Source organism: Cygnus atratus, chromosome 9 (assembly GCF_013377495.2).
Source record: "Cygnus atratus isolate AKBS03 ecotype Queensland, Australia chromosome 9, CAtr_DNAZoo_HiC_assembly, whole genome shotgun sequence".
Classification (NCBI taxonomy): Eukaryota; Metazoa; Chordata; class Aves; order Anseriformes; family Anatidae; genus Cygnus; species Cygnus atratus.
In genome coordinates this window covers 22,601,200-22,619,137 of record NC_066370.1, presented here as the reverse complement: position 1 = coordinate 22,619,137, position 17,938 = coordinate 22,601,200, and the positions used below count along the sequence as shown (strand labels likewise).

At 40.1% G+C, this 17,938-nt stretch overlaps 1 protein-coding gene across 2 annotated transcripts in view; it reads left to right on the top strand.

Annotated features, from left to right (window-relative positions):
• Window positions 1-17,938, top strand: part of SERPINI1 (serpin family I member 1) — a 43,896-nt gene that overhangs the window by 6,349 nt on the left and 19,609 nt on the right. Inside the window, exons 1-2 of one of the 2 annotated variants that reach the window (XM_035557146.2) lie at window positions 14,560-14,578; window positions 17,414-17,681. In XM_035557146.2, coding sequence (XP_035413039.1) covers window positions 17,432-17,681 — 250 coding nt within the window. In that variant the 5' untranslated portion in view covers window positions 14,560-14,578; window positions 17,414-17,431. Of the gene's footprint in view, window positions 1-14,559; window positions 14,579-17,413; window positions 17,682-17,938 lie in introns of those variants that run through there. The other variant, XM_035557147.2, reaches the window with a different exon arrangement.

Here is a 17,938-nt window from a genome sequence, read left to right as displayed (position 1 = left end):
TTCCTGCTGTTTGTCGTGTCAACGTTTGTAGAAATGCATTGAGTTGATATTTACCATCCCTTCTTAAATGAGTTTCTTATTAATTGAAATAACCCTGTAACTATCCAATCCATGAGTTGTTATTTAATTACTTATTACAATAGATAGCCTAGTTCTAAAGAAGAAAAAACTCCCTTGTCTGCTACTAAGATCTGAAAACAAGTAATCTAATCTATACTTAACCTGTATTTCTCCAGCATAAAATGAAAGTAGGCTTTTCTTAAAGTAAAATCCAATAATGATTGTCAGGCACCTGGGTATTAGCTTTAGAAAGGTATAGGTCAATATGGGTGAGGTTAATACTTTTAACAACCTTAATGTGTTCTATATAAGCTATGTAAGCAACTAGGTGGCCGTGATACTCATCAGGCATGGTTGTCTTTGCAATCCTAGATCATCTTGCAATAGATTTTGAGATATTAGATCATTCATGTTACTTTAAGAACAAATGGTACCATTTGTCATAGACTTCCCATTTTTAATTTGCGAATCTTTCAGTACAATGGTTGAACAACACTGTCTGAAAGCTAACAGTTGTAAGGCCTAGGTATTGTTTGAACTGGAGGTGTTTTGCGCTGTCCTGATCTGTTACATAAACCTACTCATGATATTTGTTAATGTTATGTATGTTCACGGAGGTCATTAGAATACAGCATTCATTTAGAATAATGTTAAAGGTGGTGATGCATCATTCACTTGTAGAAAAACTCAGTGTTGAGTGGAATTTTGTTCAATGGTGCGAAAATACTTGATAGCCTTCTGAAACAAATTGTTCCATCCTTGAAGTCTTGCAAGGCTGTGTGTACAGCAGACAACATTAACATGAACTTCCCATCTTTCATGCTTAAATGGAGTAAATCTGAAGTCTGTTTGTTCAACTAAACAGCACTTTGGAACTACTTTACAGAGCTTAGTTGAAGCAATGTGCTCTATCGAGTTCACTTCAGTTGTGAATTATGGGGGGTACTGAAGTCTTTTTGTTCAACCGCCACTAGTTCTATTTCCCTACATTTTACCTGGTTGACTACATTAATGAAAAATGTTTGACTGTCTTCTAGCTTATACAAAACATAGTTAATTAAGACATGTTATACTTTCTCCCCAGAGTCAAAGTATAATGTTCAGCTGGCCGACTTGCATGAATAATCCATCACTGTGAATCATTAATTTAGAAGACAAGCTGTGGTAATTGACGTCTTTATGCAAGCTATGGAAATGCTGAGGGAAATCGCTTATTTTTCTTGTTGGTATTTTTTTTTTATTTGGTTTAGAGTATTTCCTGGCCTGAGTAGTACTGGGCTGTAGCCTCTAAAGCAGAATCTAACCTTGGGCTAATCTTGTGTACGTATATTGGATGAACCACTGTTTTTGTTGGAGGCTTCTAATAAAAGGGCCCGACATAGTGATGATACCAGGCAGCAGTAGCCTTATGTGATAAAAATACTTCTCAGAAAGCGTTAGATCTGGTCATGCAGACAGGGATCACAAGAACTAACACGTACTGTGCAAGCTGGTATTTAGACCTTTCCTACATCCTGGCATGTTGGAAGTGATGACCTGATGAGGTGACAACGTGCTTCTGTGTGGAGGTAAGCGTGTCAGAGGCTGACATGTAGATTTGGTTGGAAGACTTGAACCTGAGGATAATTAGCACACAATTCAAAGTTTTTGTAAAAGTTAAATTATGCTATAACCATGTTTTGTGTGTCAAGAAAAGCTACAAATTGTTAGCTTCGTGGGGATCCCTTCACTTCCCTAATGGAAATGTTAGGGTTTTACTAGTCTACAGCTGGATGTACCAATTCATGATCATTTTCTGCATTCAAAACAAGGAAGATGTGGCTAGGTCAGTATCTCAGTGGGAGCTAGCAGCTTGATGGTATTTAAGTAGTGGTTCAGAAGCACAATATCAATAACCCATAACAAAGGTATTGGGCTATCTTGGTGAATACATCAAGCCACAGAAGTTTTTGTATTACAGATCAACGATGTTTCAGTGTTTTTCTTTTATTGGCTGGTCTCTTACATAAAATGTCCATTTTAGATCCACATGACTCCTGTATCAGCAAATTTTATTTTTCATTACATAAACAGAATTCTGTGAGCTCATGAGAGGTTTGTATGCATGCGTACTTCTCGAATAGACCCTTTATTTTTCAGGGAGGTAGGCACAATAACTTTTCTTTCTTTTTTAGAGCATGTTTCTGTACTGCTTAATAACATCTATCTGATCCTTAAATGTGATGTTAGATTAGGTTTGACTGAATCTATAATTACATACTGACCCATACTATTGTTGGCTTTTCCACCTGTTTTCCTTTTAATCTTAATTCTAGGATTCTAACTTCAATTCCTTTTCTTATTCCCTCCTGCCTATCTTTCAACTCCAAAACCATATATTCTATCTTCACTGTTTTTAACTTAATGCTCATTTTCCAGAATGCCATATTTTTATTGTAACTTCTCTACTAAGGTTGAGAGTTTCAAAATCCAGAAATGACTTGGTAGCTAAAGCTTTCTTCTTTTCAGTGGTTCTTAGGCTTGCTAGAAAATTCCATGTTGAATCTTTTTCTAAGCTCAGTTATGCAAGTCTGAACAATAACAATCCTGGTTGTTCTTCAGTTAGCTACTTACAAATACAAAGGATGGTTGGGGAAGTAGGAGGGGGAGAAAAGGACCCAATGTGTGGGACAGGCTTGGGTGAAATGATTTTTACGGCACCCTTTTGAGAGGTTGTTACTGTTCTCCCAATAGTTTGACTTTCCATTTAAAAAAAAAAAAAAAAAAAAAGCCAGTTCTTGTAATTAAGTGACTGGTAGTTCTGCTTTCATTTCCTTCAGAGCAGTTTCCTTCTGTTGTAAGGGAATGTTTGAAAATAAAAACATGGTAAGTAGAAAATTGTTTTCATATACATCATTTTGTCCTTGCTGTGTGGGTTTTGGGGTCCAGATGAATGGCTTAAGGGTTTGAAGTGGGAAATTTTAGAGAACTCTGCTCCACCTAAACTTTATTAATAGATTCTTGCTATTCTTGCTATAATGCTTTGCAAGTCACCCTCCAGCTAATAGAAGTCCGATGTATTTAGACCTAAAAATTGCCCTGGATATTATAGGGGAAAGAATTACTGTTTTAGCTGCTTGTCTAATATGTGCAAATAGTTAATTGTTAGTAATAGTATTTTAAATGTAGCTAACCAGTAAGTTTACTATGTTAGTTATTTTATAGAATAAATAAATATGTGAGTATCTTATTGGTTAATTCAGGTATTCCAGAGTTCAGCTGTAACTGCAGACTGTTCCCACTCATGCGTGGCAGATTTGTCTGGACACTAGCTCTGCATAGATAAGTTGATATGATCTTGAAATATGCAAAGTACTTTTTCTGTCTGGGGAAACCTACCTTCCAGTTGGCACAGTTATGCCTGTGGGCTCAGTTCATCACTGATAACATCTCTTGGATATTGACTGTTGAATTGAATCCATATTTATTAAATCTGTTAAAGAACGTAGCAGATTTTTTAGCTGAAATTAATTGCTGTTGCTCACTTAAAGTCCAGTGAAGCTCTGGTAGCTAGTCAGCATCTGGCCTTCTTGATGGTACTGGAAACAGGTGTATCAAAGGCTGACTTTCTCAGAATTGCTTATCTTATGATTAGAAATAGTCCTTTTTCCTGGACTATTTCTCTCATTCAGGCAGTAAGAGGCTTGCTTTCTCATGTGCTTGGCTGCTCCTGTTCTCAGCTGCACTCTGGTGTGCTGCTCTCTGATCTCCAGCCCTGAGTGTTGACGTTGTATATAGGAACAAAAAGAGGCCATGTTCGCAATAAGCTGGCATTTGAGCTAAATTCAAGCATTTTGCCACTTTGGTTCAATTTCGTAACATGAGAAGTAGCATATTGTTAATTGTTCAGTTATTTTAAAATGGTAACCGCATCTTCTGTAAAGCGAGATGTACTCTGTCAATGTTTCTTCTGGACATACAGTGAGTGACTTGGTGCTGGGACAATAAATGCACAGTTGGGCTCTGTCATTAACTTCTTCCCCTATGGATTGAGAAACCTGACACACACAAATTGAGTAGCTCAATATTTTGTAATAGTTCAAAGAAATATTTTTTTCATGCCTCTTAAATAGCAGTGAAGATGAATAGTGAACAAAACTTGGTTCCTAATGGGTTTTATAAGGCAGCCATAACTTGCAACATGGACGTAGTCCCTGTTTTCATATGAGACTCCGACCAGAGGTTGGAACCTTTCATGCCTGCCTTGCCAAAGAATTGCATAAGCATTGAACCAAGAGTTTGCAGTAGACCCTTCTTGGTTTTTACTTTCCATAGAATCATTTAGGCTGTAAAAGGCCCTGAAGTCAACACATATGAGGAGATGTATGTCAACGTGGGGATGGTGAAAATGTATGCTGTATATGAAGAACTTCAAAATTCACTCATCCAGTTCATCTGTCTTTCCAGTCAACCATTCCTTGACTCCTGACATGCTTGCCTCACCTTCTTAAATGACTCTATGGGATGTTGGGTAGACCTAGAGCCTTCCCCAGCCAGTCTGTTCCAGAGCTTCGTTGTCTTTGTTGTGAACTATTTAGTCTAATCTGGCATTTGGTTACTGCAGTTTCAGGTTGTTCTTATCCCATTTACTGTGTGCATGGAATCGGAACAGTGTGAGTCCTTTTTTCCACCTTCTTCCTTTTTTGATATTAAAAAAAAAAAAAAGAAGCTGGAATAAAACAACCCCAAACTGGCAAACTTTGAGCTTTTAAATCCGCATTACTTTGATACTTGGCTACCTCAACTGGCATCATTGTTAGTCCAATTACAAAAATAAGTACCTGCCTTAAAGAATTCATAGCTGGGCTGGAGTCACAGTCAAGCTCAGGAGTAAATTACTTAGGCATAAAAAATGCTCCTGATTTTTGAAAAGTACTACTTCAGAATACAAGGTGATATTTCACAGTAACCATCTAGACCTCTGATTCATTAGCAACGCCAGAAGACATACACCGAGACATCCACAGTTTGATCAGGACAGTGCAGGAAAAAAAGTTAACAGTATGCACTCCTGGGTGAAGCAAGCTGAGCAATTGTTAGAGGGGTTGGTGAGCTGACAAATAGCAGGTTAATATGGGTCCTGTCCTGTTCCCTTCCTGAAACAGTTCAGCAAAAAGGCAATGATGAGACTTCAGCAAAACTGTATAACCTGAGGACTTTGAGGTAGTTAATGGTCTAACTTGGTTCTATGATTCAGGCCACAACATTAAAATTTAGGCTGGAAAAGACACACAAGATCAAGTAAAAGCTTTATATAAGCAGGTTAAATGAAAAGAACCTTAAAGATGATGTTTAATAAGGTCACACTAAAGATTTTTTTCTAATGCAGCCTCAGATTGGGAGTTCAGACAGTGTTTGAGGTTAGAGATCAACTGTGACCATTCAGGCTTGCAATTACAGCTCTGATAAACCTGTTTTCAAGTCTTGCTATACTTAGTTTTCTTAATCCATTATTTTACTAGGCCTTTCTTTGCCCCTCCTAGTACATGGCAACAATTCCTGAAACCCAGTGAATCACGGGAGACAAATGTTAGGCTATTAATTTCTGGATAGAGACACAAGTCTTACCTAGCCAAGTGCGTGTTTGTCTGACATCATTAACGTTGTATTTGGTAGCTGCAGTAAACATGCAAATACTGCAACTCTGTGTGCAATGAAGATTGGCTTGTTTAAAGTCTAGCTTGTTTAGTTTAGTGTTGGAGGAAAACGTGGGGTGAGTTTTTATTCCATTATTAATGTGGTAGGTCGCTACAGACCGGGAGCTGGAAAAGGTGTCCTGTTCAAGGTTTGATGTTTGCACTTGGCTTCTCTATATTTTTATGAAAACAAGCACCAAGCTGATGTCTCAGCTGATTACCATTTACTTTTTAAGCCATGCAGAAGTGCCTGCCATTGAATGTCAAACAGGATTGGACTCTTGATCCTGCTAAATTGCTTCCACCTGTACACAGGCAGTTTACTGCTTAAAGCAAGTCTTTGAGCATGGTTCTTCATTTGGAGCTTTTATAGTCCATGTTTCGTTACTGAACAAAGGAGAAATAAGCTTGAAATTAACATCGGGTGGATAACTTCATATTGTAAGTAATGCGTCTGCTTTTAATTCCACTGCCATGCCTGACTTTCTCCTTCTAATAGGAAGGGTAGCCATCATTTAAAACATGTAGTGCATCAAGGTGATGAACTTCATGTGATGATGAGATGGAGGTGGCTGCAGTGTAGAACCTACAAGGTGTACAGTTGATCTGTTTCTTCAAGGGTTAACAGCTTCTTTGTATGATTAGAGGCGAGTTTTTGCCCATTTACACTTTGGGGTGTATTTGGAACCACCAGAATAACTGTTCTGCGGTGAGTAACTAAAAAGTCTGTGTGCTCTGGGCAATGCTTTGCAACAGCTGCACTAACTACAGGAGGTCTGTATGAGGCAATGTGTTCTAGCTGATTGTTGGCTAATGAGTTTGCTGCTGAGATGTATTGATTGAAAATTAAAATATCTCTTGTGTGTTAATGGAACTGGGTGGCACACAGTGGGGTCAAAATCCCTTGCTCTGAGGTACAGCTGTCCACCTCACCTGTTTAATGTCTTCATTTAGACTTGACCAAATAACCTGCGGAGGGCTTGAAAATTGAAATCGTATATACAGTCACAAGAATTCAGGTTAGTCTGTTTATTTTTCAAAGCCAAGCTAATTAAGATGATTAACCTAATTTTTCATAAGGGTGTGTGTCTTACCCACCAATGTAAAATACCAGACGCGCATGAATCATAGTCTATAATACAAAATACGGGGCTAGTCTTATATTCTATCAAAGGGCAGAATTAATATTAACTTGCCATAGGAGATCTTAAAGGAAACACCTACGACTTACTGGAAAACAAGTAGTCATATTTTTGGTGAGGGGGACTGAGGTTCAACCCTGACTCTTCACTGAATGTAGGTGTTGGCAATGTGTCGGTTGCTTTTTGTAAAGGATTGGAGCTCTCCAGTTATAAACTTTTACAATCCCAAATACATAAATTTGGGTGAAACCTGCCCCACGTATGTTCGTATTGCCCCAGGGAGACTGTATAGGTGTGAGCCAGTGAACAACACAAGTGTTTCGTGTTTGCTTTTGGTCATATGAGTTGCTTCAGCATTTACTTTCAGATCTAACATGATACAAGCTTCTGTGTGGGAGAGTAAGCGAGATTAAAACAAATTCAGCTCCCTGCATGTGGTCTTTAAGTGGCTTATCATGGAGAGGATACTTGGAGCAGCATCAGTTCTCATAAACACAAACCAATGAGGCTTGCACAGTGATCTTCAAGGCCAAATTCCACCTTCCAGACACAGCTTGAATACTGGACTCTAAACTGAGCTGTTTTGTCCGTGGTGAGCCAAAAGGGATTTATTGACAGCTATAGGTCTCAAAGGCCAGGATAAACAAAACTGTTAGAACAAAAATGTATTTTCTTTGTATCTTTAAGTAAAATGAGACTTTTTTTTTCCCTGTAACTGAAGAATTTGTATTTATTTGGAACACATCATCTGTTGGGGACAAGATACCTACACAGGTATGTTTCCTCCATGGAAATCTTCCACAGAAAGTAGGGATTTTTTCCTCTATGGCTTTCGTTCTGCTTCCCACTTTGCCATTTATCCCTTGAAAGTGCTGCCGTTCCAAATACCCTCTGAACAATTCCAGTAACACGTTTCTGAATTTGTTTCTTGACTTCATACCTTGCCTGTTCACCCAGTTTGAATAGTATGAGGTTACTATTTCATTTTTCTAAGGTGGTAACTTCATGGATGCAGAGAAGTGAGGGAGGAAGGAACTGAATGAAGAAAACATGAGGATTTTAGTCATAGTTCTGTCCACTATTTCATGTAAGTTGTTCTTCCCTCTTGTCTGGGTACTGTAAGTTGAACAGTTGTCTGTATTGGTTTCTATAACCATGGTCCAGAGAGCTCCAAAGCTCCAGATGCTTTCCTTCTTTACATGTTTGCAGATAAATACCATGTTGTGTTTGTCCCTCAAATAGAAGGGGATAAACTTGGAGGTTTCAAGTAGAAGAAATCACGGAGGTAAGACAGGAAAGTGAAAATATTTGAAAATAGATGAAAACTACTAGCATGTAGCAATGATGCTGAAGCGTAAGAGATAAGAAATGGAATTGGCCTTAGGGTAGGAGGAAAGTTTTATTTTTCTGCAGGTCTTCCATATTTCTCTTTTCTTTGGGGAAATTCAGTGATCAGCATCCTTCATCAGAAAGCCTTGTTGGGAGTTTCCTGTTGTGTGAAGTCTGGGGTGGAACATCTTCCTGCTGCCTCAATTTTGCATCTAGATGATTCTGGTTTTAGAAGTCTTTAGTTTGTAACAGATGTTCTGATGTTAAAGAAATACTTGAAGTGGGGAATCTTGCGTAGTATTAGCGTTAAATGTTTATGTTAAATGTTGCTCATTGAATCAATTCTGCTGGTTCAGAAGTAAATACTTCTATATTTTTTTTCTTGTCTTTGTCTCAGTTTTTTTGTGAGACCAGCTTTACAACTATTTTCATTTTGGTTTTGTATTAATGGTGGCTCTGTGGTCAGGCCTAGCACGCTTGCCAAAACAGCTCTTCCAGCTGGTTTCCAAGCAGTCCTTCGGAGGTCCTGTGCAGCCTCTGCCAGCAGGCCTCTACCAGCAGGCCACTGCTGGCCTGGCCTTGGTGGCGTGCTCCAGAGCTGTTGTGGGCTGGCATTTAATGTCCTGCTGCTGCTGGTCATCAGGGCCAGGGCTGTCCCGAGGGCCTGTCTGGTGTGTGCAGCTGCTTCCAGGAGGAATCGCAGCTGGCTGGAAGCTCACCCGTGGCTGTGGCTGCCGTCATCTTGTCTTGTGCCTAGGAATGGACCATGAGGTGAAGTGTTGAAGAAGCGATACCTGTGCATTGTAAATCATTTTTACAATGATGATTTGCTGCTTAATTAATTTGGGAGTAACATCTACTTTAAGGCTAGGGTTAGCTGTTATATTTTTGTAAAGCAATCTGTATGTCTTATTTGTGTGCTATGAGAAATTAATTCTACTCTGAGTGGTGTAACAAGTGAATAATAACTCTCTTTGCAATAGTGACATTACCTAAATTTAAATGGAGCTCAATGCTGATTGCAAGTCTGAAGCCAATATTGTTTTGTAGATTAGAAAGCTGTTTTGTATGTCTCACTTGCATTCAGTTCATGAAGTGATAGACTACTTTTCTGAAATCCTGATACGTTTTAATTAACTTTCTTCATTTTCTTGATTTAGTTGTATCCATAACCTGATCTTTTTTCATCTGAATTCCAGTTGAAGGAAGCTGAACCAAGCAGAAGTTAATGCTTCAATACATTGAGCTTCTGAAATGGTCTCACAATGAGTATATGCCTTGTCTATTTAGCTATTTTGAGGTGATTTAAAGGCAATAGCTCTTTATTAAAATGCATTTAAGAATTTCATGAACTTTTCCTCGGTTGGTAAGCTTCTGAAATGGATTCAGAAAGTCTCCTCCAAAGAGAAACAATTTTAAGGTACTTTTGGTGTGATACTCACCGTTCCAATGACTTTATGGATATCGAAGGGCCCCTGTTCTGCTTATCCCTAATTAGCTGTGCCCTTCTGTCCTCCAACTCTGGAAGATCTAATATTGGCTCTGAGAGCTTGTGTAATGCCAGATGCAGTGCGCAGTTTAATGCGGTATCTCAACTCCCATTATGCATACATACGGAGTTGCAAGAAGGTGCATGGCACTTGGAACATTGTACTTTCAAACTTGCAGCCTGTAAATGCATTCACAAAATGTATTATTAGTATTTTTTGGTTCTGCTGAAACTGTAATATCATAATGCATTACAGCAGTGCCTGTGACATAAGTGACAGCTTTCATCACTTATAAAACTATGCTCCAGTACATGCAGTAACATTGCCTTTAGACTTGAACTGCAGTGATTGCATCTGGCAGTTGCATATGGTGAAACTTAGCTACTGCCCTTTTAATTAAATTATAGTTGGGAGCTTGCTTCTGGGAGCTTGCTGATCAACTGAATTTCACAGTAAAATAACAGAAATTTGACTTATTGTAAGTAAGGGAATTTGCAGTACATGCAAGAGCAGGCAAGAAGCTGTTTCTGTATCTAAAATAACTCGGTGTGTCATCTGTACTGCCGATAGACAATGAGTACTGCAGAATCAGACCATACCTTTCCTCTTCCTTCCTTTCCTAAACCACCCAGTGGAAATCTGAGGGAGGAAAAATAATGTTACTGTTTCATTTGGGATCTTTCCTAGATGGTTGCGTTATGAGTGGAGTATTACATTGGTCTTGTCAAAAAAGTCCAGAAGTAGAGCTTGTCAAAATCAGGTCTTGAATTTAAGACCCAGTTTCCCATCCCAGGTCAGGCACTGATCCTTGTTCCATAGCAAAATGAGTCCTAAGAGGAGGCTCCAGCTGCTTGCTTCTCAGGATCCAAGGTAAAGCACCTTGGCACTTATACAGACCTTTCTGTTTGTCTTACTCTGTTCATGTGAGAAATCCATCCATATCACTTCCGAATGCTGGAAAATGCCCAAAATCTTAAAACATACTGCATCAAGACCAACGTGTGGGAGTGGTCTCATTCAGTGGTGTACAGGACTGACAGCCCTCCCTGAAGAATGAATAGAATATCTATTAAAAATCTATGCCTGATTAAGCTGTTTCTGTGGGACTTGACAGGTAGACCCTTTTGGACTGTTGAAAGCAGATCAATGTAGTATTTGTCTCCAGCTTTGGAAGCTTTCCCCACTCTGGTTTTGACTTTCTCAGCAGGGCTGCTTGCAGACACCCCCCCCATTCTGAACCTTTGGGATCCCCCACTTCTGTACTAGTACATCAGCTCTTCTACTTGGGACTTTTTTGTATTTTTTCTTATTTATAGTTTATTCCTTATGGGACACATTGGAGCTGTCACAGAAAAACGCTCTGCCAAAGAACTTGAATGTTTTCCTCCTAGACAGGAAAAACAAATATAGAGGTTGTATATAGGTCCTTAAAATTGCAGGCCTTGTAGCAGTAGTTCCTTGGGAAAAAAAAAGACCACCCTAATTGTCTAGACTTGGATTTAGATGTTTGCTTTAGGCTATTCAAATTTAAGTATTTTGGACATAGCTTCTCAGCATCTTCTGCTATTTTTTAATTGGAGCTGAGGGATTATGCCTGAGGAAGCTCAATTAAGACAACTCTGGCTCGCATAATTGCCTCAGCAGGTTAGTGAGTCAGTGCCAAGCTGCATGAAAGTTTAAAAACATTTGGGATTTAATGGTAGAAATTGTCAATATGAAAGTTTTCAGTATGTTTTCTTTTCAGGTTTCCTAGAAGCTGCTGATATTATGGGGCCTTAAAACCAAGTCCTGAGGGGCTTGCCTAGCGGCGGGTGGGAGAGCAAGATTCCAGTATGGCCCAAACATTTCCTAGTTTTAGCTCCTGTATGCTAGTGGTTTAAATACCACAGTATTTGATATATTGTTATTGTGCTGCTTTCTAATGAAATTGACCTCCAGGTTTCCTGTTCCAGAAGGCAGCGATTCCATAATTGACAGATGGTGATAAAATCCCATAACTTTATTACTAATGTCTGTGCAGATTGAAATATGAATGTAATTGCACATCTCTGAAACAAACGGAATCAAACGAGCTTAATGATTCTACATCTGTCTGTAGAATCTCCATTTGACAAGGTCATATGCTCACATGAGCTAAGGACAAATGTTTTTTTGAGGTAAACATGTTTTGCGAGACAGGAATATAAAAATGTGTGCCCTGATATGAGGTTGACTTGCTAGCTAAAGGTAATCCCTGTCATAGCAAGTACTTTGTAAATATCATGTACTGCTTGCACTGTACATGATAGCTGTATCTTAATGTCTTATGGACACCTAGTTATTCCCTGTTTCCTTGGGTATATTGTCCTGTCTGGCTCTAAGCAATAACAACTCATGAATTTCATGTCTCGTGTTCTGAAAATCAATACTATTTTTCCTCTGGTCTTCAAGAAGGCTCCCTCTCAGTTCCATGTACAAGTATGCCCAAGTGGATTGTGTACACAGATTGTAAAGCAGTTGGTAGGATGTAGACTTTGTATTTAGATGCTTGATTACAGTGACATGCCCAACCTCCCGAGTGTCTCTGTGCTGCTGTGTGCCTCCTGCTTATCCTTAGGGTAGCTGCGGCAGCCACTGCATGGCCCTCCCAAATGTGAGCAGCTCTGGGCGTCTCCTCTGGTCCACTGGTGTCCTCTGGTCTCTTTGGAGGGAGAGTTGTGGCGAGTTCTTAAATGATAATTGTAGTTACGCAGCCCTCTCTCCATGGTACTGTTTGTTATGATTGCTAACGAGATCAGCAGGAATAAAGAAGGTTTCTCTGATTGTCCTGTTCACTAACTGGCAAGGCAATAGGCTGAATTTCACTCAACATGTCTCCTTCCATAACTTGTCACAGCCATAACACAGTTCTGTTGGCCTTGGGGGGCAGAAGGTGGCACCCAGCTCCAACCTGGATGCAACTCTGGTGTTTTCTGTCCTCCAACCAGCAGGGCTTGCTCCCTAAGTAAATGCATCCTTGCTTTACAAAACCGTTCTGCCAGACTTGTCTGTTCCTACAGATGCCCTTCTTTACAGGAAAGAATGCAGCCAGTCCTGTCACCATACTTGCTTTTCTGTTACACACTGCTCAGAAGGAATCAGCAGTTTTTCCCATTTCTGCTTCCCACACTTTTGGTGTTTAGCTTACATGTAGCCAAGATTAATCTTTAAGGCAACTAATCTTAGTTTAGTCTGTGCTGAGGAACTAAGGCAATATATCACAGTTCTATTTTGTAAAGTCTCTAGGCTTCTAAAGCTGTAAAGGAGTTTCTTTATAAAACCCACAGTCTGAAGGTGTAAAAGACAAGCAAATGATAACCTTTTTTTTCCAACCTGTCTGGCATGCACAAGGTACTAGAATTCGACCCTTAATTGAATTTTTGGCACCTTCCTACTGTGAGTTCAATTCTTCTCGCTGTCTCAAAATTCACGGTGCTTCATTTCTGTGAACTCAGTCTGAGTTTGTCGGTATGATGTCTCAAAATATCCTGGCTTACAGAGGATGCTTGCCCCTTTTGCATTTTTCTGAAAGCATATGTAATGATCTGAATAGTTCACAGCTTGTGGGTGTGAGGGGGCGATGTTGTTCTACTTCCTCTTAGTCATTCCAGCCTTATGCTTGGAGGAAGGCAAGAGCTATAGTTAATCAGCCCTGTATTCTAGCCTATGCATGTTTTTCTTCAAATGTTATAAAATTGGTTTCCCTTCTGCCCATGTACAGGAGTACATCTGTGCTGGCTAAAGGACAAAGAACAGAAGCGCTGCCCTTCCACTGAGCTGGCTGTGATCTGTTGTGGGAATGTGGCAAACTGAATTCCAGGAGCGATGAAACCTTTACACAAGCTTTTGGGGAATGAAACTAGCCTTCAATGCAAACAGCTACTCAATGGCATATAGCTGGAAGCTCTTTCTGATTATTTTAGGTAGTGTGAGAATTAATAAACAAGAAAAATCAGAAAGAGGAGTGTCTTTCATTAAGATGGGTCCAAGGAACTCTTGGACACTGCTCTGTGGAGGGTTTAAAACCTGAAGAAGCCCCTGGGTGAAACAGGCACGTCTCTGTACTCAGAGCAAACACCAGGAGGTACAAGTCATCAAATAACATCTCTACAACTGTGCAATAATGTTTTATATGGAGCTGCAAGCATTTCTCAGATTTTTGAGGCAATACTGCATTGTTTAATGTTTTGTTAGATTTGTTACTGCCTTTTTACTGTTACAACCAAGAACAAAACTAATGTTCTGACAAACCTCTGTAGGAACAGATGATTTGATACACAGTTCTTTCAAGAAGAGGCTACTGTAAGAAGAGTTTGGGCTGGTTCTTTGATCACCTGGCAGTAGGAAAGAGTGGTATTCATGTATCAGTTGATTTAAGTTCTGCTTTATTTTAGCATCTGTCACTGGAGCCCAGATGAGAAATTTGCATCTTTGGTTCTTAATATTTGTGTGCTTAAGGGATGAAAGCAACTTTAACAACTTTAATCATATAGGTAGCTAGTAAATGCAAAATGTATGCAGTAACTTTTTAACCAGATGGCTTTGAATTTTTTAAACTGTTCAATATAGACTTCATCTCCTCTTCAGCTGATGCAGTATTTAACTGATTTCATTGTTATGGACAGACTATGACAGACTGCACTGCTGATAGGCAGCCTTTTCAGAATGTTTGAGAAGTCTGATACTCAAGAACTGTTCAACATCCTAGCCATACGTTGCACGATGTTCAGCTTCGTTTCCTTTGTTTAAAGTATGCTTGTGAGCAGGGTACAGGCATTTTTAAAATGCTCTGTAATTCCATACTGCTGTGGGAACAAGAGTGCCCTCCTCTTACCGAAGAAAGATGCTAAGAACATGCTGCATTGTAAGTGCTCGGCTGTTTGTTGGATCAAGACCTGCATAAAGAGGCATGCGAAAGCATAAAACCAAGTGTAATATAGCCTAAAGTAAGGTGGAAGCAGAGAAGCAGTAACTTATGACTAGAATAATAATTAAGAGAGGTTCCTAGTTGTCAGTAAAACAGTGTACATGTGTACCAGCAGAACAGTTGAACTAAAGATTTACCCAAAATGTCTTGGATTAGACTGAGAACAAAACTTACAGATAATCACTTTTGCTTTGGCTGGCACAAGGGTTGTTCTACAGCCTTTCCCCACTGACATCTCCCACAGATCTTTAGTTTGCTTTAAAACACCTTCCCTTATTTTGTACTTGTGCACTGAGAAAGCCCTTTGCCTCGCAAATAGCCTGAGAGTGCTGCCACCAAAGGACCTGAGCATATCCTCTGCCTGTGCCTGCCTGCTGCAGTCATCTAAGCCTGCCTAGCAATAGCATATGTGGCAGGGATCAGTGGTGGAGTGCTGAATAGCTGCCTCTGCAACTGAAAGGCTGGGGAAACCTCCTTTTTTTAAAACTGAAAATTATCTTAGTTGTCAGCTGTCTGAGCTTGGACAGTTCAATGCTATGGTCTTCATATAGGGTGGGAGGGGAACCCGTAGCTGTCTGTGTAATTACAACCCCACTGAGCAACACAAGTTTGGTTAAATTAGGATGTGAGATTCCCCAATTTTACAGACCAATTTAAAAGCCACAGTGATGCTCTGTGTTCATCCTCAGCATAAAAGATAAGCTGCTGCCTCACTGTTTTTGGAGCGTTTTTGGCACACAAGTTCATGTGCATGTCAGCTGGTAGGGCTTTTAGGATGAGACAAACACCTCCCCCCCCCCCCCCCTCCCCCCCAAAAAAAAAAAAATCAAGTTGTCTACTGTAACAAATCTTAATATCCTTGTCAGTAACTAATAAATAGATAGTTAAAAACCACTGCTATTAAAGTGTTATTAAAAAACTATTAGGGAAGTTTATTCATACTGTTTTGGACCACAGTTTTTCAAAGTGTTTGAGGTAAATGGTGGTTGTGCCTCAGACTGAAGCCCTTTCCCTTGGGAGGCAGTGAAATGTTAGTTTTGTACGTGTGCTGAAATAAAGTCATCAAGAAATAAGCACAATATGGTGCTGCAGCCGTGGGCCTGTCACTTGTTTGGTGCCATTCTTAAGGAGATTATGAGCCTTTGGTGGAGGTTCTTGATGTCTTGCGAAGAATCAGAAAGATTCATCCAATAGCCCAGAGATGAAGTGAAGCCAGCACAGGGGCAGGCTCATTAGGAATTGAGAAATGGAGCGTGTTTCATAGAGATATGTACGCAGTCATCAGAAGGGAGGCGGGGAGAGGGAGGAACAGGCCTCTGGCTCGTGTCTTGTCTGAGATCCTGCCCTTTTTCCCTGCAGCACGTCTGCTGCACTAGTTCATCTGTTTCATTTTCTCACTGAAAAAAAAAATAAACAAAAGGCTGAGCCATGGCGAGGGACAGGAAGAATCTTAAACAGTGGCCGCATGGGTTGCTGCCAAGGCGCATACGTGTACCCTGTTGCTTCTTGTATTTTCTCAGCTATAAAATGTGAAGAATAATGTTTAAATTATGTATCGTTCAGTGTTACGCAAGTTAATTATCTAATGCTACACAGTCCTCTGAAGATGAGATGAGCTATATAAATGTTGTATAAAGCTTACTAAGGGTCTCTGTGTGAGGTGCACAGAAACTCTGGTAACTGCGGAGCCGGGAGAGCTGGGAAGCACAAGGCAGAGGCCTTTGGGCTGGCTGCGTGTGGACTTCACTCAGCAGAACAGCAACATTCACCCGAATTTGTCCCATATTTACAGGGTAACATGTAAATGCTTCTTCTGGACCAGAGCTGTCTGCTCCATTGTGGTAGAGATGCCCTAAGTGTCCCAGCTTTGTAACTGAAATGCAGGTGGTGTCGGCTGCTGTGGCTGCCCCGGGCAGCGGTGGGTTCAGTGCCACGGCAGTGGGAAGCTGAAAGGGAAAATGGAAGGCCAGAGATAGATGTGCAGTGCCCCATAAGGTGGAGTTCTGGCGGTGTCACTGGCTGTGTGACGAGCCAAACCGGGCTGGGGGGAGTGCTGTTGTTTCCTGAAGCTTTTTCGGAAGGCCTGGGTGGAGGTAGATCAGTCAAAGGCTTTAGTAGCAACCTTTTCTCCAGCTCACTTTCCTGTTACACACAGTAACTTCAGCTCTTCTCTACAGGTCTCTGAGCAGGGCTTCTCTCTTAGCTAGCTTAACTAGCCAACTCTTCATTATTTACTAACAGGTTTTTTGGCTGCTTGCCATGGGTTTTGCAACCAAGCAGCGTCAGGGTACGCTCCCTTTGTCACCAGTGTCAGCGAGCTCTCCTGCAGTGCCTGAAGCAGTTCTACCAGTTCCAGGCTTAGAGCGGCTTAGATGAATAAGTTGCATCTTACTGGAAGGTCAAATGAAAGAAATGTGTTTGTAAGTCTCCTTGGTGGACAAAGTGCAGAAATATACACCAATGCCAAATCAGGATTGCTTAACAATATCCTGCTTTAAAGGGAAAAGTAGGAAAGGCATTGCTGTGCTTTGATGTCTTTTTCTGTAGAAGTTGCATGAGGCCACATAATGAAATAGGCTATTTGGAGAATAAATGATTGCTTCCATTCAAAGGGTATATCTATCAGTATCTCCTCCAAATAACTGATGTCTACATTTAACTCCATACCTAGATTTTTTCCACACAGCTTTAAAACTGAAAATACTGTTGTACTTTCTGTTATGTACTGTTATTTATAAGATTAACTTATTTCCTCTATATTTTATCTTGCAGATCTTAACATCTTACAACATGTATTTCCTTGGACTGTTGTCTTTGCTTGTTTTGCAAAGTAAAGCCTTCAAGACAAATTTTCCTGATGAAACTATTGCTGAGCTTTCTGTGAATGTTTACAATCAGCTGCGAGCTGCAAGAGAAGATGAGAATATTCTTTTCTCTCCTCTGAGCATTGCAATAGCCATGGGAATGGTAGAGCTTGGAGCCCATGGAACCACTTTGAAAGAAATTCGTCATTCATTGGGTTTTGACAGCTTAAAAAATGGTAAGACCTTTCAATCATGTTTTACAAGGGGCTTTTTGTCTTAAAGAAACAGATAGCAATGCTTGAAAATGCTTGAACAACCATGAAAATGACCCAGTGATGTTCATAGATTCTTAATAAGTAGACTTATTGACATCTTGTTTGGCCTGAGTCTGCTGAGGCATGCTTGAGTGGATTCCAAGTCGAGAGATGCCAATTTACAATCTTGACTTGGGCACCTGAATTTTAGGTGACTGCAGTTAGCTATTATCTTTGTT